Genomic DNA, 20,528 nt, shown 5'->3' with positions numbered 1-20,528 from the left:
AAAAAAAAAAAAGTAGAAAATCTACCCTGGATATAAACCAAGCTAAATAAACACTGTCCTGAGAACAGAAGTGTTTTCTTCTTCCTCCCTCACCTCAGATAATCACAGAATGGCTTGGTCTGGAAGGGTCTTTAAAGTCCATCCAGTGCCACCCCTGATATGGCAGGGACACCTTCCACAGCCCCAGGGTGCTCCAAGCCCCAGTGTCCAGCTTGGCCTTGGGTACAGTGAAATTGCTGAGTGAATCACAGGAGCAGCACAAGCCCAGGGAATTCCCAGCCCAGTACCTGGATGGGAAGCCAGCTGCACTGATCCGGATGGTCTCCAGCACCCCACAGGCTCTCAGCTGCTGCACTGCTCTCTTTGGATCAAACCTGCAAATAGATTTAGGACAGACATTAACACACTGTGAGGGGGAACCCACAGCCATTCCCTCCCAAACCTCAGTGTAGCCCATGCCTGGCTTTGGGGACAGGCTGCACAGATGTCACACGTTTTCAATCTGCAGGTCACAGAGGTGTGATTTTCAACCTTGCTTCCACCCCTCTACCAATGCCAGGTGTATTCTTGGGATAGGATGACCTGCTGCAATTAATTCGTGCCTACAGCCAGACCCTACCTGGCTTTGTAAAGCGATAAAGTCACAATAAAGAAGGGAACAAGTTGCCCCACCACAAGCTGCCTGGTTAACCAGGCAGTATTACTCCTGCAGCTTTCAGGGTCACATCATATTCACAGAAATCAAATTCAACAGCAAAGTAAGCCTGATATATTCAGTTCCATTCCAAAACCATGTAATTAACAGGCGCCACAAGTTTCTAGACTAAGTTTTCCAAGAACAGTGGTGCTGGTGTTACAGACTAATGACTTTGGTAGGCACCATGTGGAAATTCAAGGTGTTTCTGCCCTCCTCTTTAAAGCTTGCATCATCCCTTACCACTGGCATCCCACTTCCATCAGGAATTTGTGCCAAAAACACTCATGGCAACTTCCAGCTGAGTACCTGGGCAGTGCCTCCTCTGGTTCCTGGCAAGAACTCATGCCCACATCGGACCATCCTTGCACAGAGTGAGTACAGGTACCAGCACAGCACCTCCCTCCTTCCACCCTGACTCTGAATGCACAAGGAGGTTCAGCTCTTCAGCTCTGGAAAGCGCTGGAAAAGGTCCTTGCATCAAGCCTGGACTCACATGAATGCAGATGTCCACAGCTGTGTGAGGTTTCCAGAACAAAGCTTCCCACATAATACCTGCTTTTCCCTTTCTGAAAGCCCAAAATATTTCCACCTGCAAGTCAAGATTGCATGAATAATTCCGCCTGCTCTTTGCTGTACAAAAGCAGCATGAAAAATAGTCCCCTTTTTCTCTCTCTGCTCTTTTTAATTCCCTGGACCTGTCAAGTCTACAAGCAAGTTATTCACTGCAACACCACAAACACTGTGCAGGGTGAAAAATCAGTCTGGGCTGTCACTCACTTGAAGGAAGAACCCACAAGGGTGCAATTTCCATAACAATAAATAATAAACAGGACTGTCAGATCAGCAGGTAAGCATCAGTCCTGGAAGATCCCAGGGCAATCTCTGCTGTATCCAAGAGAAACTGCAAAGCAGCAAAGCCCTGCTCAGTGGGGGTGAAATGCAGTCACCAGAGAGGCTGCAGTCATTTATCAGCAACAGCTCCAGCTATGGGCTAACACTGAAATTAAGACCTTAAAAGTGGGACAAACTCCTTATTACACTTTCCATGGGAGGTAGAAGCACCTGGCAGGTTGCCTTTGGCCTGGAAACCCAAGTCAAAGATCCCAAACCCTGCCTGAAACAGACTCTAAAAGGAAAACTGTCAGAGGAACAACCTGAAGTCAGGCATTCCCCTTGCACATCTCTCTGTGGAAGTCTCCTCCACCAGGAATTAACCTCAGACACAGCCTGCAGTCAGATGCAGCAAACATTCCTGCTCAGTGCCAAGGTGTCCTCCAGGATGGGAGCCTGAGACCCCTCAGCCCCACTATGGATCTTCTCTTTTCAGCAAGTTGTGAAGTAGGAATGCAGGGTGCCAGAAACCTGAGGAAATCTCCAGTCTGACCTTCTGTGTTCAAAAGCTGGGACAGCTGTGAGGGCAGACCCATAGCTCAGGGGTTTACCCACTCAAAACTGATAGAAACCTCCACAGATGGAGGCTGAACAACCTCTCTGGACAGACTGCTCCACTGACAGACTGTCCTCAGGGAGAAAAAATCGTGTTTACTTATCTCCAGTCTGAACCTCCCATGTTGATTTGGGGCCATTGCCTCCTGTCCTCCCACCACACACCACCATTAAGAGCAAGTATTTTCTTTTTTCCCCTAAGTACTGAAGGGCTGCCATTACATCCTTTCTGCTCTCCGGGGTAAGCATCTCATTTCAGTAAAAATGTAAAGCTTTTCTGAGCTGGAAAATGATATGTTTTAGAAAGAGAAGACTTGTTTTCTCACTGAACAACAAACATAACACCAACTAGTGTTCTGCATGCTACAGACACCACTTTGGTGCTAACCTGGGGCAATGCTGATGATGTTTCACTTCACAAATGCTCCCCAGCACTGTGCACTTTCCAGCATGTGTCTCTAGATGCCACTTTTACACATAAGCAAATAGGCTTTAGAGAGCAAGTCCAATGAGGAGCAGCTGAAGGAGCTGGGGAAGGGGCTGGAGCCCCAGGAGCGGCTGAGGGAGCTGGGAAAGGGGCTCAGCCTGGAGAAAAGGAGGCTCAGGGGGCCCTTGTGGCTCTGCACAACTCCCTGCCAGGAGGGGACAGCCGGGGGGGTCGGGCTGTGCTGCCAGGGAACAGGGACAGGAGGAGAGGGAACGGCCTCAGGCTGGGCCAGGGCAGGGTCAGGGTGGACATCAGCAGGAATTTCCCCATGGAAAGGGTGGCCAGGCCTTGGAACTGCCCAGGGAGGTGTTTGAATCCCCATCCCTGGAGGTGTCTGAGGAAATTCTGGACGTGGCACTCAGAGCTCTGGGCTGGTGACAAGGTGGGGGACTGGGCACAGATTGGACTCTTTTGGATCCTGGATCTCCTGGATCCTGGAGCTCTTTTCCAACCTCAGTGCTCCTGGGATTCTGTGACTTTATTTGAGCCAGGCTAAGGATACAAATTCCTCAAGCTGATGGCGGCAAGGACATCCTTGACCAGGATGCCCAGGTCACAGCGCCAATTAAGCAATCCATTAGGGGTGAGGGGGAAGAGTCTCTTGTAGAACCACCCACAGGAGACACCTGAACCCCCTCTGGATGAAGATGCAGCCCCACCACCACAACCTAAAGCAACCTCCTCCAGAACCATCCTTGTGTCTATTTTGGTCTGTCGCTTGTACCCAAAATCCCAAGCTTGGACAGTCACCAATAGCAACATCACAGTGGAGGAGCAGGCACTGGCAGAATTATCCTCCTGGTGCTTGCTACCCATAACATTGTAGGGATACAACTGAGTTAATCCAATTACTGCCCCCTGAATACCAAGAGCTTGCACATCCATTGAATTATATTAACTGTATCCTGAGCACCACATGAAAAACTGAATTTGAAAGTTCAAAGGCAGAGAAGCGAAGAGGGATGAGTTGAAAGGAGAGCCAAGTAGGGACACAGAGTCTTGGATACACCCCTTGGAAAGATGAAGGCATTTCACCACCCAGAGCATCTATCACACTCTCACTACAGCAAGTCAGAGAACAATTTTGTGCTTCATCTAAAGAAAACAGTCAATCACACAGTGTAATCCTGAATTTCATTTAAATCAACACCTCCTGCAAAAGGCAACAGGAGACCAAGGCCCTGAGCAAATCCAGTACCTACAGGATGGTGTGTGAAACAGATCAGCTGAGCACAGGAACTGCCATCCCAGCACAGACAGCCTTCTCCAGGGCTGTTCAATCCTCATCTAAGGCATCAGGTAAATATAAAACAGTTTCTGAATGTCTTGTAATGATTAAACGATTAGCTGTTTGCAGGGGGAGAAGAGTCACACCAGGAAGCTTCCTGGTGGATACATCTCACCCAGCACATCATGACCAAGGGTGAGCCTCCTTAGAGAAGCTTTGCTCAGCTTTCAGGACACTGCTGGAGCTGTCTCTGCACTCCTGAATCACACTGTGCTCACTGGGAGCACTCAGCCTGCATGGGGTCAGCTGGAGGGAAATGCCTCCCTGCTGCTGGATTACATTTACAGCCTTCTTCCTTAAAGGCCACCACCTGCACCCTATGCCTTTCGAGGACATCACATCTGTAAGGTCCCTGCAGACTAATGGCCCAGCTTTCCTGGAGTTACAGGGAAGAAAACTGGGCACAAACCATGACCAAGAGGTCAAACAGGGCTAACAACTGCTACCTGCTCACAGTTTGCTGCCTGTGATTCGTCTCTGAACTATGGAGCAAGACCAGGACTAGCCTTTTGCTTCAGCTGTTAACCTGCCTGAAGTTGATACAAACCACATCTTTACTTTTTCTACATTTATTTTGGAAGCACCAAGATATTTTTGTTCATTTTACAAACCCACTACTTACCTCTGCTTTTTAATTTCTTTCTCTTTTCACTGTTTGGAACTGTAATTATTTAAATCAAAGCAAGTCTAAGATGAAAATTGCACAAAGACCCTAATACTACAAAGAAAGGGTGCTCAGTACTAGCAGAGTATATCTATGAATTATTAGAACCTGAATTAGTCTTCATTTCAGAGGCACAAACCCCACATGCTGAAACCCAAAAAGGTGACTCCAGCAACCCACACAGACCTTCCAGTTACAGGAACAGCATTAAAAGGAGGGGGCAAGCTCCTCAGCAGGAGGAAGAGCCCAAAGCACGTTCTGCTGCTCTAAAGCTGAACACATTTTTTCATCTGCAGCTCCACTTACTTGAAGGGGAGTTTCTCATCGTTGGGCTTGATGCAGCGCACGTAGTGTGGGGTGGTGGCGTTCAGGGTCTCCATCAGCAGGTGCAGGGAGTTGCGGAACTGAAAGACAAAACCACACATCTGGAGGAGGTGCTGCAACCCTGCAGCCCCAGGCAGCAGCTGCCACGAGTCATCTGCAGGTGTGACACTGTGTGACAATTCAGAGACACTGTGGGGTTGAGGGCTTCCAGCTCAAATAAGTTCATGAGCAACAAAGCTTGGGACTCTGCCCAGTTGGGTCTTTGACACGTCTCCAAGGATGGAGACAGCACAACCTTCCTGTGCCCCTGCTGAACTTCTAAAACTGCCCACAGGGGAAAAAATGCTCCTGTTCTGAAGCTGTTTCAATGTATGGGCTCCACAGTACACTGGAACACTGCCCAGTGAATCCCAGAGTGGCCTCCACTCTCCCCAGACCATGTCTCAGCTGCTTTCAGTCAGGACTACTCAAGCCTGCTGCTCCAGCGACAGTGCTAGAAGTCATCCAAAATGCAACAGCTGAACACAGAGACCACAGGAAAGTCTCTTTCCACCCCAACAGCTTTTTATTTACCTCTGCTTCAAACTGAAGAAACAAAATCTTAACTGGATTTCTCTGCTGTTAGTGACTCACCCAAATCTTACATTACCTGGTGTCCCACTGTTTTCCTGTGCTCCTTGTTGGCAGCTTTGAAGGCTGGCCTGGCAGAGCGGACGCTGATCCGGGGTGTTCCCTTCCGCACGGCAGTGGCAGGCACAGCTTCCGTCTCCTCCTGGAATAAGTCTGCTACCATCTGATACTAAAACGAAAGAAAACACCTGTGCACCTCTGGCCCCGCTCACTGGGGAATGAACCCCCCCACCAGGTCATCACTCAGGTCATTTATCACCCATCCTAAACCTGGAAGAGGAAAAAGGGCAAGAAATTGGAAGCAAGAAGAGTTGCCTACATGAACTACACCAGCAGGACCATTCTGTGCTGCAGTTCAGGAAACCTTGAAATGTACACATTAAATCAAACTAGCCAAAAAAACAAAAAAAACAAAAAAAAACCAAACAAAACCAAAAAAAAAACAAACCAAAAAAAAAGAGGCGGGATTGCTGAAGCCTTGCCAAGGCACCAAACCTCCTGAACATGACTCTTGCTCCTAAGGCTTTGTTTCAGGGTTTATCCAGCCCTGCCCCAGCAAGGATGCTGCCTGCACAGCACATACCCCAGGAACAGGATCTCCTGTGAGGACAGGCGGCAGCCAGGCCCCACCCTGGCCACAGAGCCACCCTTGCTTTTCAAAAAATTAAGGGACACAAACACTGCCTCCTTAATTACCCACCTTTCAGGGCAGCACTGCCATCCCAGAACCTTGCAAGCACCACATCTAACTTGACAGATCCCTAGCTCTGGAATGAACATTTCTGCTTCATAAACAACAGCTGAGCTGGAAAATACAGTTAATGCCTTCTTTATTATTATTATTTAGGGAGCAGGATATTCATATTTACATTAGGCTGGGGAACCTGAGTATTAAGTAAGCCACCATAAATCTAGCCTGGTTAGCAGGGCTGTTGATTTTTCACATCTTGAATCCACCTACGCACCCACACTGGCCACAGCTGCACCTACATTCAAAGGGGAAATCCTTAAACGCAAAAAAACCTCTCTGTCAGCAGGTGGGATGTGACACATCACCAACTGAGCTGGGCTCCAGCCTGGTGACACTGCCAAAGCACCCACGATGCCTCCCAGCCACACAGATGCTGGAGCACCTGGGAGAGAACCACATCCCCACATCCATGGCACACCATCCCCAACACATCCACCCCAAAACCACCAGCACAAGCCAGGGGCAACAGCACTCTTGCCCCCACCTCAGGCTCCTCCCAAAGCCCAACCTGGTTGTATTTCCATTAAGATCCCAGGAAGGGTGCTGTGGTTTACCACTTTTTAGACACAAATGGACAGCCCTGTGCCGTGAAGGGCTGCCTGGCTCTCTGCCACACCCCTGGGCTGAGACAGGAAAAATTCCACTGTCCTGTGGGCTGTTCTCACAGCTTGCTCCTACAGGAGCCTCAACACCACTGTGGGAAGGAAATTATTTGCATTACATGACCTGCTCTTGCAGGCTCCACGACAGTGCCAGCTCAGGATCTGCTTCACAGTCTCAGCTTTCACTGCTATCTCTGCAGATCACTCAACTCCTACCAAAATAAAGGCTCTCTCCCTCTTCACCTGACCTCCTACCCCTCAAAAAGACATCCTGACAGTTGTGGATGACACATCTGGAATGCTCTGACTCCTGCAAACAGGAGTGGAGGGAAGAGGAGAGGAGGGAGGCATGGATGGCACATGTATTGATGAAAATATCCAGCACAGGATACGACCTCGCACCTGACAATGTGGTAAAACCTCTGGATGTAATTTTGCATTTCAAAATATCTTCTCAACACTGATCCCTCCATCCACTTGGTATTAGTAACAGCAGTGCTTGTTCCTGAATGAGCGCTGGAGAAGGATCTCAGAGCCGAGCTCTCAGCCTGCAGATGCAAAAGCTGGTGGAACTGAGATCATCTCTAGCAGGAACCATTCCACGGGTTCTGGGGCATGAGCAAGAGGGGCAGACCCCTCCTCCCCAGTTGGCAGAGCCAAAACCATTGCTGCATTACTTGTAATTACAGAGAACTGGAAAATAATACCTTCACAGCATGCCCGTATGCCTTCCATCAGCGTTCAAATAATTTCCCTCAATTCAAAGAACATCAGCTCTCAACTGCTTCAGCTGACCAGCGCTTACAGAAGTAATTAAATGCTTCATAAAGTCTCTTTCACCATCTTGTTGATGGCAGTAATTGCATTCTAATTAGCAGAAGGCAGTTCTGTCTTGGTGGGAGTGCTTTGTCAGCCATGGCTTGCTGACAGGAAGGTGCCCAGGTCCTTGCTGTGTTAAATTCAGTGTTCCCTCTTGCCCTCTGTGCTGCTTTAGTGGGAATGCAAAGAGTGCACACTACGGAGTGCCAGCCTGATCCTGAGGACAGGACAAAGTCCTCTGCAGCACAAATCTGAGCTTTAGTTAAATTTATACATTTATGTAGCAGACTCAGCACTGCCACTGCTGCTTTTTCTGGTTCAGAGATACCAGGTCGCCTTTTACAGCAAAACAGAATTGCTTTTAATTGTTTATAGCCCCAGAGGGCAAATGGCAGGCAAGAGACCAAAGTATCAGGGTAACAATCGGTTGGCAAACCCGAGTTAGGGGCAGCAAGAGCAGATCATCATGTGTTGTAGGATTTGTGAGAGGAACGTGAGAAAGCTCCTGCTGCTCTTCTTCCCTGAGCAGCAGGGGATCAGCACAGGCTGATAAAAGCCACTGCTCCCATGCTGTTAGAGGCAGAAATTCAACAACTATCTCCCAAAGGTTCTCAGACCCAGGTGTATTTCAGAGTGTTCTGGGCTGGGTCAGGGCAGCTGGGGCTGCTCCATCCCTGGAAGTATCCAAGGCCACGCTGGATGGGGCTTGGAGCAACCTGGGATAGTGGAAAGGGCAGGGGCAGCACTGGATGGGATTTAAGATCCTCTCCAACCCAGCAATTAAAAGAAGGTCGAGCCTGCTCTGCTGTTACATTGTGGTTCCTATATGTGACAAGAGAGCCTTTATTTTATATCTGGTTTTAGGGAACAGTTTCCAGGGCCTCTCCACCACTCCACACCACACTACTCCAGTGAGTTACAATCTCTCCTCTACACCAACTGGAAGAAGTCAAACAGAAATCCTTATCAGACACTACCAGTTCTGCAGCACTGACTCCAATAGCAAGTTCAGCACTGGCTAAATAATTAATCACATAGCACCAATTATCACTGGAGGTTACCTGGCATTTCTAATGAGCTCTAATCACGCCCAGTTTTTCCCTGGGAAGCTTCCTGAACATGCAGAGCTCTTGATTTGGGCATTATTAAAGCCCAGCTTCACAATTATTAATTTCACAACTACTCCCATGGATGAGAAAATTGTTCATCTTGCCATCTTCACATGAATTCCTTGCCATGAAACAGGCCAAGCCACTGACAACACTTAAATAATTTCCCATTCTCATCTCTTCCAACTTTGACAGGAACAAACTACTCCTAAAAATAATGTTTCCTCCATTCCTGCCTTCATCCCACTCCTTATTCGGGGTGGCATTTAGAAGGTCACAGCCAGCAGCAACCCACATGTGTCACAAAGAGAAGTCTGAATATGAGACATAGCATTTGCAAAATGTAAGGGGTCTTCAAAATCTGTAATGCAAAAATAAAAAAAAAAATTAAAAAAAATCCCCAAACCAACTTAACATGCTGGCCTATGCTGTGGAAGGCTTTGAAATGGTTTGGAGGAAAGTAGATGTACTCCTTCCTTAAACCACACACCAGTTTTGGAGGAACAATGGTATCCCAGAGTCATTCAGCCTGGATTTTGGCTGCTGGATGGTGAGTTGGACTTTGCAAGGCTGGATTTTCACACTAACTGCTTAATAAAAGCTGCCCTGGGGGCAGATGAGGTTGTTTAAAGTTTCAGCTCATTAGTTGACAATGAAAGACTCAAGGCTGCAGGGAAGAACTTTTGGTCTGGTTTTAAAACAACAAAGGTTTAAAATTCCTTAGCTGTCTGTGCTATTGACACTTTTAACACAGCTGACCCATATGTTCATAGTGATCAGGAGTATGGTACTGGAAGCCAGTGTAAAATCTGCTCAATTTATACAGAAAACTGTAAAATCTTTGACTTGAAGCCCATTGTCAAATACTCATTTACTGCAGGCAGGACCCACTCCAAAGCCTTCAGAGCCCCACAGCTCTTTTGCTTCCAACATCCCACCAAATCCACAGCCCACGGGAAATTTTAAGCACCAAGAGCCAAAAAACCCTTCACCAGGAGACCTGGCATTCACAGCCAGCCAGCACATCCCTGCTGGCACTTTGTGCAATGAGATGTTGACAAGTTGTTTGTACAATACTCGGGAGAGGGAAGGTAACACTAAACCTTGTAAGACACAATCGACATCAAGCGTGATCCTTAGTATCTGTTAATTTGTTAAAGTTACACATTGGCAGCTGTGTAAAACAGCTCCACAGCAGCTGGAGTGTCTCAGAGTTGTGTCACGTTCTGCATTAACTCTCGTTTTTGCACAGTAATTACTGAAGTAATTAGAAGCCACAGGGACAAGTATGATGGATTACAGCTAAGAGGAACAGTGATTTCCACACAGATGCGGGATAGGACCAGCAAGGCTGCCCACAATACACAAATTATGCTGGTGACAGTGGCTTTTCACCCCAGACCCCCGTGCTTTTGACCAGCCTGGTCTAGTGGAAGGTGTCCCATGGCAGGGAGCTGGAACAAGACGATCCCTAAATTCTCTTCCAACCCAAATCATCCTGTGATTCTGCAGGTGATGGGTAGAGAGCTCCAAGCAAGAGTAAAGTGGGATTTACAGTGCCCAAAAACAACCTTGCTCCTAATTGTGGCCCTTGGTGACCAAAAAAGAAGAGGCTCAAGAGGTTTGGAAACTATTTTTGCGATGCATCTTGACAGGACACCAACACCAGGGTGAAGGAACGCAGACAACCAGCCACATCCACACATGGGTGTGACTGCAACCCCCAGCACCCTGCTCTCCCCCCCTTTTCCCTGCTGCACACCCCATTGATTTGGCTCTCTGGCTGCTGTCAGTGGCTGGAGCTGCACGCTCACCCCCTCAGCCTGCTTGGCGTGGCACAGGGACAGCTCAGCTCCAGCCTGGACAACTGCCCTCACTCACAGCTTTTACCTTGCTGGCTTTGAGGATGCTGATCTGCTCCTCATACACGGTGTCCCTGTTCTTCTCCAGAAACCCCTCGCTCTGGTACTCCACCTACCAGGACACAAAGGGAAGAAGCTCAGAGGGTCAAGTCCAAACACACAGGGGCAAGGTGCTCCCACCCCTGCCCTGCTGCCAGGAGCTCACCCAAAAAACCTGAGAGGGGAAAGGAACAACTGGAATTCAAAGGTCACTTTTTATCAAAAGAAGTGAATCTGAGTGAAAGCAAAACCCTCACTGCAAACACTGATTGTTTCCTAGTCATTAAATTGCTGTGTATGGAAGCTGGGGGTAAGAAATGCAAGGATCATCAGGAACACTACACGCTCTTTTGTTCACTCCTCAACTCCCTCTAAGTTAATCAATAAACCTCAAAATATGCCCTGCCTAAGTCTCTTCTAGGTCTCTTGGGTTTTGAAATTGCAGACGGTTGGAATGTAAAGGAATTTAAAATCCAATTAAAAAAATAATTTAGAGAGGACAAAAGAAAATTTCTAATTTTTTCGCATTTAAAAAAAAAAAAAGGAAAACGTGGTAAGAAATATTGTTTATGAAAGATCCATATGCAAAACCAGCTGCCTAAAGAAAGGTGAGTACCAACCTTTGCCATGGTGAGTGCCTATGGCACCCAGGGCAAACCTGGTTAGGAGAAGCACCTGTATGGAACCACAGCACCTGGATGTTGTCCAGCTCCTCAGACATACCCCTGGGTTGATCTTTTTTATTTTTTTATAACAAATGTGTGTTTGGGATAACTTCAAGCTTTTGAGATTCCTGTTTGCTGTAACACCTGTCAGGTGCTTCACACATCAGGGCTTCAGTGAAGCTGGAGTCCATGGACAAGACCCCCGAGCACCAGGCACCAGGATTTGGTTAAGTTCGGTGCCACAGCTGGTGTCTTCTCCCTCAAAAACGTGTGATCTGCCTGGGATCACCTCTCACCTCCTCCCTGCACTGAGCCTTGCTGACACTCACAGCTCCTGCTCTACAAACACAATTCCCTTCTCCAGCACATTTCCTGCCAAGCTGCCCTTACAGAAATCCATTTCCTTGCTGCTTTGGGAAAGAGGATTTTTCTCTCCTGGAGAAGCCACGACAGCTCACAGCTCAGAGCCACAGCTGTGAGGCAGAAACCCTTGGGGCCGATCCAGATGTGAGCACCCAAGCCACGGTCCCCACCCGCCCGGCACCGCGGTCACCAAGGGCAGCTCCCGAGGGCTATCCACAGATCTGTTTTCCTGCAGGAGGCTTTCCTGTCCCTGCTGGGTGCTCCCGGTGTGCTAAACCCACCACAGCCGTGCAGGTACCTTGTCAGCGAAGTGCAGGATGATGAAGGAGGTGTTGGACATGCGAGGTTTCTGGAAGTGCTGGCTGGCGGCGTGGCGGTCGTACAGCTTCTGCGCCCAGTTCTGGTCCGTGCCCTTGGGCACCTGCACGGGGACAGGGACAGGGACAGGGACAGGGACAGGGACAGGGACAGGGACAGGGACAGGGACAGGGACAGGAACAGGGGGTTCTGTGCTCACGTACTTCCATGACAAACACCCCAAAACTGCTTTTCCAGCAGGGAACACCCAAATCCCGGTTCTGTTCCAGCAGCCAGAACGGCTCTTGCAGGAAGAATTTTTAAAAAAAGGCAAAACAAACCAGCAAGACGAACCAAACAAACTAAAAAAAAAAAACAAACACCCTCCCAAAAAAAACTAAACAAAAAAAACCACCCTGAAGCAACACAAAAACAAAGAAGAAACTCCAAAACAAAACAAAAGCCAGTGAAGCTAAACAAAATCAAATCAAAACCCAACAAAAACTCTAAAACTTCCCCACCAAAAAACCAAACAAACAGCCCCAACAGAAACAAACCCAGGACCAAGCAAAAAGCCCCAGAAGGAAACAAAACCCCAAATACCTACACACACAAAATCCCCCAAACAACAAAAAAAACCATACTTATTAGAACAGAAATATTAAGGAACTGTTTTTACACTAGATACATTAACTACTCAGGCACCAACCTTTTTTTTTTAATACTGTTTTAGGTGACAGAATAGTTTCCATAACTGCCACATGAGGCAATATGCATGAAGTTCTGGTTTATTTAACAGTGAAATTGTTCCTTTTGGGGTCTGAGAGCCACCACTGATGGGGTTCATCCCCACCCCATGAATCACTGCTGAGCACACCAGTGGCTGCACACACACACACACCTATATATATTTTTAACAAAAAAGTGGATAATTGTATATTTAGGTTAGAAGAAGAGGTGGTTCAGTCTCAGTCAGTATTTAAACTTAGATCTGACAAAGCTTAGAACAGAACAACTATGCAGAAACAGAGAGAGGTCTTGATGATCCATGTGGACCTTTACATAGGCTTTTGTATGAAAAATCACAGAGGAAATAGGGACAGAGAGCAGGAAGATTAAAAACATGAGACAGGTGAGGAATACTTCTTTATGCTGTTCTGAAACAGCTTTTGATTTCATGACAGCAAACCAAAACACACCAGAAGGGTTCTGGATACAGGGATAAGCACCCCCTGCCAATCCTTGTAATGAGGGTGAATTAAATGCAGCAGCCACGCATGTAAGACATGCTCTCCCACATTTATTTATATTTTATAATTTTTAAGTGTAGCCAATTATGGATACACACATAAATAACACAGACTATATATAAATATTGAAAGGCACTTAGCTATGCAATTATATACATGTTTTATTTATGCAAGGTAAGACTCTGTTATATAAATGTAGATCTGTTTCTTTTCATGGGTTATATTTAATATTTGCATGCAAAAACATCGTTTCTGGAGGTATCACTGGGTGCCTCCTGGGCAGAACTAAGCCACAGGTGCAGAGCAGGAGCACTGCAGCCACCCTGAGCCAGGTTTATCCTGCACCAGCTCTCTTCCAGGGCATCCACTTTGCTGAAAAACCTGCTTATCTCGGAGTTAAACTTCAAAGTCATCGCTCCTGCCTCCCAGAAAGAGGGTCTGCCATACCCTGCTCACCATCCTGCAGCCTGGGTATTTTTAGCTGCCTGGGAAGCACCTGATAGGGACCAAGCTCCAAAGATAAAAATTAACACGGCCACTATCTGTACTATTATAACAGCTTTTGGTATTACCTTGGCAGTCCGAGGCCCTTAGAGAAACTGAGCAAGTTATTTAGAGGCTATATCATCATTTTTTTAGGGGATGGGGAAGGGGAAACTAGACTGCCTTGCAAGTTTAGTACAGAATCTTTAAAGAGAATAAAGCCAATACCAGGAATTGCACAAGGTCACTGCCTGTGCTTCTCTGTCCTCACCATGCCTCCACCTGTCAGAGGCAGGGTCCCCTCCCCTCTGGATTCACTGTCCCTGGTGCTGGCAGGAGCTCCTGCAACCACAATCACACCCACCCTCTGTGGCCAGGGCCAGCCCCACAGGATCCTTGCTGCATCCCAGGAGCCAGAACCCCCCAGGAACCCCCCAAGAACCCACCAGCCAGGTGAGGAGGTGCTTGGGACCACCTGGACTAAAGGCTGAGATTCCCTCCACCACCACCACCTCCAACAGAAGGACAATTAAATGGATAGAAGAAACAATGGTCAATGGCTTGAGGTGAAGGAGGGTAGATCTAGATTAGATATCAGAAAGAAATTTCTCCCCGTGAGGCCCTGGCACAGGGTGCCCAGAGCAGCTGGGGCTGCCCCTGGATCCCTGCAGTGTCCAAGGCCAGGCTGGACAGGGCTTGGAGCAGCCTGGGACACTGGAAGCTGTCCCTGCCATGGCAGGGGTGAGACTGGATGAGCTTCAAGGTTCCTTCCAGCCCAAACTATTCAGGGTTTCTACAACGCATACCTAATAATCTAAAAGTCAACTCTGAAAACACAGTAGGAACTACTCACATTTTATTTCTTTACTCCTCAACACTCCAATATAAGCTAAAGCCTGAAAAGAGCCAGGGCTGCTCCTGCACTCCAGAAACACGTTCCACTGCAAGTGATGTGCCTGACTTTAAAGTCATCAGAGCTGACAGCGTGACGTAGGGGAGGCTGTCCCGCCCGAGAGGAAAGCCCAGGGGTCCAACCTCTGTGTATCTGCTGGTGGAGCAGAAATCCCCCCGGACAGGAAGGCCATGTGCTAATTTCTGATGTCCAAAAAACTAACGAGTTCAGACAAGGAAAACACATTTGCTCAGATCCCCAAGTTTGCAGCAAAGCACAGAGACAAGAGAGATGGAAGAGCAGTCGGCCAGAAGCGGAGCACAGCGTTCCTGGCACTTGGCAGAAGGACACAGCAAAGGTTAAAGAGCATCTTCTGAGCAGCGTTAGAAAATGCATTTGGCACGTTAGCAGCATCACACAGGGGCGACGTGCCATGGAACACAAATGGGGCCACAGAGGAGGTCAAGAGCATGAGGGAGCTCGTGGGTTTGGTGAGACACATCCCCCTTTGGCAGCCTCAGGGGTCAGGCTGCTCCACAAGCAGAAAGATCCCTCACAAATCTTGGACAATGATGACAGCATTGACACGTGAACCTTTCCAATCAGCCTGTTCTTGACTGAACCCTTTTGGTTCCACTTAATGGAAATAGACACTTGTTTTTTCATTCATTTTTTCATTCTCACTCCCATGCCAAGGTGAAAGCAAGGAAACAGTGAGGTAGCAAGACACCTTATGGAGAAACCTGGGCACCCATGGTAACCTCTGACTCTGCTCCCAAACAGAATCACAAAATGTCCTGAGCAGGAAGGGACCCACAAGGACCAACCATGTCCAGCTCCTGGCCCTGCAAAGCACAGCCCCAAAAATGCCACTCTGTGCCAAAAAGAGCACTGTCCAAGGCACTTGGGAATGCTGGAAGACAGACAGCATGCCCACATGGCATGCAGTTTCAGCCTGAGAAGCAGGACAGCTTACCCAGCTTTGGCAGAGTCTCGACTGCATTTCCCAGTGTTTTCTGTTTCCCTCTTCAGAGAGTTCAAGTCATTCCACATGTTTCCTCAGAATTCAAAGCATTCTTCCAAAGTGTGCTGTTCCCCCTGCCAAAGTAACTCCCTCTACAAGTGGAACCCCACCCTAAGCCCATTCGAGATATCCAAGCAATCTTCCCACAACTGGATTTAGAGAAGACAGCCTTCATCTTTCATTTCTTCTGACGGGCTCTAGTCCTTCCCCAGGTTATTTCCCTCTTGGCCCCACACTGACTGCACCCACCCTTCACAGCTCACCAGAGGAGAGGTTCTCCTGGATGCCCTTCTGCTCTTTCCCACCTCTTTGGGCTCATCAGTTCAGCACATCAGCGTCCCACCATGGTGGTGGCCTTGGCTTCTGGCCAAGGCTTTTCTGAACAGGGGACGTGAACTCTCATTGTTTCTCTGGCATCAGAGCAAAACCAAGAGGTCCTAAAAGCTACAGATCCAGGCTGGTGAAGCAGAAAACAGGGAAAAGGCTCTCCAAGGACTCCAGGGTCCCTCAGCAGAGGACACAGGTCACAGTCCAGAGAGATTACAAGGGTTCCTGGGCAGACCAAGGACCAAAGGAGCTCCAGAAGCCACCTCCAAACTTAATAATTCTAGAACAGCTTCCAACTCCTATGATTACAAAGGTGTTTTTAAAAACCCCAACATAAACATCTCCCTCCTGGAGAGGGATTTTTCACAAAAACACAGAGGGACAGCACCCAGGCAATGGCTTCCCAGTGCCAGAGGGCAGGCCCAGCTGGGATATTGGGAAGGAATTGCTGGCTGGGAGGGTGGGCAGGCCCTGGCACAGGGTGCCCAGAGCAGCTGGGGCTGCCCCTGGATCCCTGCAGTGTCCAAGGCCAGGCTGGACAGGGCTTGGAGCAAGCTGGGACAATGGAAGGGGTGGAGCAGAGGATGGAGCAGGATGATCTTTAAGGTCCAGACCAAACCGTTCTGTGATTCTGTGATTCCATGATTCTATATCCTAAAAAGTAGGGTTTTTCTCATTAGCTTTCAGGAGACAGGTTTAGTTCTTAACACCCCAACCCCAGTTCAAGAGCTCTCTCTTTCACCGCCAATTCTTACATCAGTTTTTCCCTAAACAGCAACAAGACTCTCCTAGGACCTACACTGCTTCAGCACGTACCCAGCCACCTCCTCCCCAGCCACATGTTAGGGATTAAAAAAAGCCCCACACTCTGAAGCAAGAACATTAGTGACAAACCCTCTGCATTTGCACTAATGCTTCATTATTATCATCACAAATATTCCCCTGATGCCGTTTCACATCCCAGAGTGTTTTCATCCACTGCTGTGGCTTCTAACGAGTTGCCATGTAATTACTTTATTGTGGTCCCACCCCAGGAGGTGAAACACTACCGTGGGGGTGAAGGTTTTCATCCATAAACTGCTGCTTTCAGTTGACAGGTTTTGCTGAAATGTTCATAAATCTGGAGAACACTTGCAGGTTGTAATAAAAGAGGCGATTACAGGGCCAGTAATAAGGGCCTGTGACTAATGACAGCATCCCCCACTGACAGGTAAACACCCAGATAATTGTCATTTGATGAGAAGGGAGAGGGAATAGTTCTTGTGGTTTTGGTGGTTTTTTGTTGTTGTTGTTTTGCTGGGGTTTTGTTTTGTTTTTGTTTGTTTGGTTTGGTTTTTTGTGGGGATTTTTTAGGGGTTTTTTTCTTGTTGTTGGGTTTTTTGTTGGTTTTCTTGTGGGTTTTTTTGTTGGGGTTTTTGTTTGTTTGTTTGGTTTGGTTTTGGTTGTTGTTTTGTCAGATAAATAAGTATGGAGGGAAAAAGTAGGTAGATGGTACTGGTGGTACATGGGAGCTGCAATGTCACCACCAGCAATGTCACCAGCAGCAACCAGTGCCAGATACTCCAGAGAGGAGCCAAGGGTGTTACTCTCAACACCAGGAGAACTTCCCTTATGGTCCTTACAGCATCCAGGAGACAGACTGAGCCTTCAAAATTTAACTGGCCCAGCAGCACAGAGACCAGATGAAATGGTGCTGAATATCAGGCAAATAATCCGACCTCCTTGCGAACCTGCACTGGCTGAGATACTGTTTTTAAGGACATCAAAATTAAGTCTGATTTGTTCTCGCTTTTAAGGAGATTTCCTGAGAGGAGACTTGAAAAGGGCAAAGCCCCAACTCCAGCTCAGCCCAAAGGTGTAGCCAACACAGGTGCCACGTCGTTTTCCAGGGAAACTTGTCTGAAGAATGGATCCCAACCCTTTCCCTCCGATACGACTCTTGTGCTCTCAAGACACCAGACCTGTCCTGTACTCATGGATCCACAAAAAGAATTCCTTGGGTCCTTCATATCACCTTGGCTGCACTGGTGAGGGCCCCTTAACTACTTCAGCTCTCCCAACACTTTGTTTCACTCTTCCCTGCCTTTGCTCAAGAACACTCAGAGACCTCCCACAGTCAGGTATTTCCTGGCACAGAAAATATCCAAGACTCAATGGAAACTCTTCCTGAGGACAATGTGGGACATCCCACAGCTGAGGAGCATCCCTCAGAGACTGAGGCTCCTCATGACAGCCACACCCAGCAGGAAGGCACTCCCCATCCCCTTCCAACAGGACATCTCCAGCATCAAAGAGCTTCAAAACAGGCATCCCAACTTCCCAAGGAAACCTGCCCTCTGACATTCCTTGTTCCTATGTATACTTGATTATTCATGACTGAACAATGTGTGAACAGGGAGTCCAACCTACCTTTTGGACTGTCATCAAGGTTTACCACTCTGGTTTTTACTCACAGATTTCAAACAAGATTTTGGCCAGTGAGAGAGGGGACAAAAGAGAGCAAACTGCTCTCCAGCATCTCTGAGGTCTGCACATTAAATGCAGTGAGCTTTACCTTAAAGAGCTCTTGCAAGAGGACTCAGGTTTCCCCTGAGACAAAATAAGGCTTGAGAGGAGCTCCAGCTCCTGGCAGTGCCAAAGATGTCAGGTCTCAATCAGTGGCTGTTCCTCACTCAGTACAGCCAGGCCAGGCACACTGGCTGCACGTGGGGAGTGCAGGTACAGGGTCTGGAGCAAACACCTGCCCAGGAGGCTCTGAAGTGTTCCAAACCAAAGCAAACGCCAACTCAAGCCTGCTCTTGCCATGAGCACAGCAGCAACACACGTGAAAGGAAATGTTTACCCACCCGAAAGGCACCACAGATTAAAGCCCACTCTTGGATCTTTTATAGAAACAGAGACACCGGCGAAAAGGTGGGGGGTCCTCATTACCTTGCACTCTTCATCCAGCAGGTCCAGGATCCCAAGCTTGGCCTCTATCAGGTCTATGCAGGGCTGGTTGTCATAGAAGTCTATGAGAGTCCAAGGGATTCCCTCCTTCATGTACTCTTCTTGTTCCAGCTTAAACACGTGCTGGGAGTGGGAGAAAGCAGGGTCACCGAGTGCCAGCAGAGAACAGCCCCTTGCCCCTGTCCTTGCTGGAGTTCAGCATTCCAGGAGCACATCCCAAAGCCATAGAGGTTCTGGGTGCTCTCACAGACAGCCTGCACTGGCTCTGCCATTCACACAGCCCAGCTCCTGGCATGGAAAATAAAACCACTGCACTGGGAAACCACGGAACAGGGAAAAACAAGGCTTGAAATGACTTTCACTGCAAAACGACTGGAGCTGTCACTGCGCCGAGGTGGAAGCCATATCCTGATGTGGCAATGACACATATATCTCTTGGGCTGACAGAAATCCTCCTCTGCTTTATTGCTCTGCTGATTAAAGCAGTGACCTGGAGCAGGTTCACAAGCTGGGAGCCCAGCCAGGGCTGAGAGTCCGTGTTCCCCATCGAGCAGGGCTTCACAAAGAGCGCCCATCATCCCAGAAGGGATATCAGCAGCAGCATCTGACTGACTCAGGGACACTTCTATTGAAAATTCTTACTTAAAAAAAAAAAGTGTAATAAAAAAATCTTCACGTGGCTTATGTATCTCAGACCTCTGCCCAAGCAGATAAATTGTCTCAGGCTATTTCTGAGATACTCTAAAGCATATTAAAAAATGATTTTTCAAATGCACTTTTTTTTCCCTTCAAAGATAGCTTTTTAAAATCTCTTCAAACATGTCATCTTGAAGTTTGAATTTATAAGCTTCAGAAGCGATAGTTAAGACATACCAAGTAAGATATGAATAGTGCAAATACAATCCATAATTTACTTTTCATTTTTAGCAGCAGTGATCTATCTGATGCATAAGATAGACTGCAAATGTTCATGTCCATGCATATGATATGGTTTCAAAGGGCCAAACTAATCTGCAGTACTTAAATGCTCAAATTTAACAAGTTTCCCCTGTATCCTGAAATTAACAGTACTTTCTTCCCCTACTTACAACCAAAGCAGAACACAACTCCTTACTGGTTCCATTTCCAGTGAAGGTAAATTATTGTGTCCAATAAAATAGGAAAATTTCCAAGTGAAAAGTGGGGAGTGTTTCAAGTCCTGTTATTTAATACAGACTTTTCATCTCTCAGGTTTAAGCCATGCTTAATGGAAAGGTTTCCACGCCCATAACTTATTTTAATTCATACTGAAAATCAGCATGAGACCATCCAGGTTTTGTTTTAAGATTGAAACAGGACCAGGAAAAAGGCAAATTACATACTTATTCAGAGCAATATGTGACCCTTCTCACAAACCACATGCAAATCCATTTCCAGGGTCAAGTTTATACACCAAATAAGCAACATTTCCCAGCCTGAAAGGAGTATCTAGATCCACTGCAGTGAAATGTCTGGGAGAGAGGCATCCCAAGGATCCACATGATCTGTCCAGGCTGCAGGTAAATGCTGTTAAGCAGAAGC

The 20,528-nt window shown here is 47.6% G+C and overlaps 1 protein-coding gene across 4 annotated transcripts in view; it reads right to left on the bottom strand.

The window, feature by feature from the left end:
* The window catches only part of MYO5B (myosin VB), a 142,689-nt gene that overhangs the window by 59,390 nt on the left and 62,771 nt on the right, over positions 1 to 20,528 (bottom strand). For all 4 annotated transcript variants that reach the window (XM_033520533.1, XM_015615102.2, XM_033520534.1 and 1 more), the window contains exons 12-17: positions 18,951 to 19,091; positions 12,045 to 12,167; positions 10,708 to 10,791; positions 5,556 to 5,705; positions 4,889 to 4,986; positions 288 to 374 (exon numbers count right to left, since the gene is read on the bottom strand). In XM_033520533.1, the coding sequence (XP_033376424.1) occupies positions 288 to 374; positions 4,889 to 4,986; positions 5,556 to 5,705; positions 10,708 to 10,791; positions 12,045 to 12,167; positions 18,951 to 19,091 (683 nt within the window). The remainder of the gene's footprint in view (positions 1 to 287; positions 375 to 4,888; positions 4,987 to 5,555; positions 5,706 to 10,707; positions 10,792 to 12,044; positions 12,168 to 18,950; positions 19,092 to 20,528) is intronic.

Source organism: Parus major, chromosome Z (assembly GCF_001522545.3).
Source record: "Parus major isolate Abel chromosome Z, Parus_major1.1, whole genome shotgun sequence".
Lineage (NCBI taxonomy): Eukaryota > Metazoa > Chordata > Aves > Passeriformes > Paridae > Parus > Parus major.
This window is presented reverse-complemented; position numbering and strand designations above follow the sequence as displayed.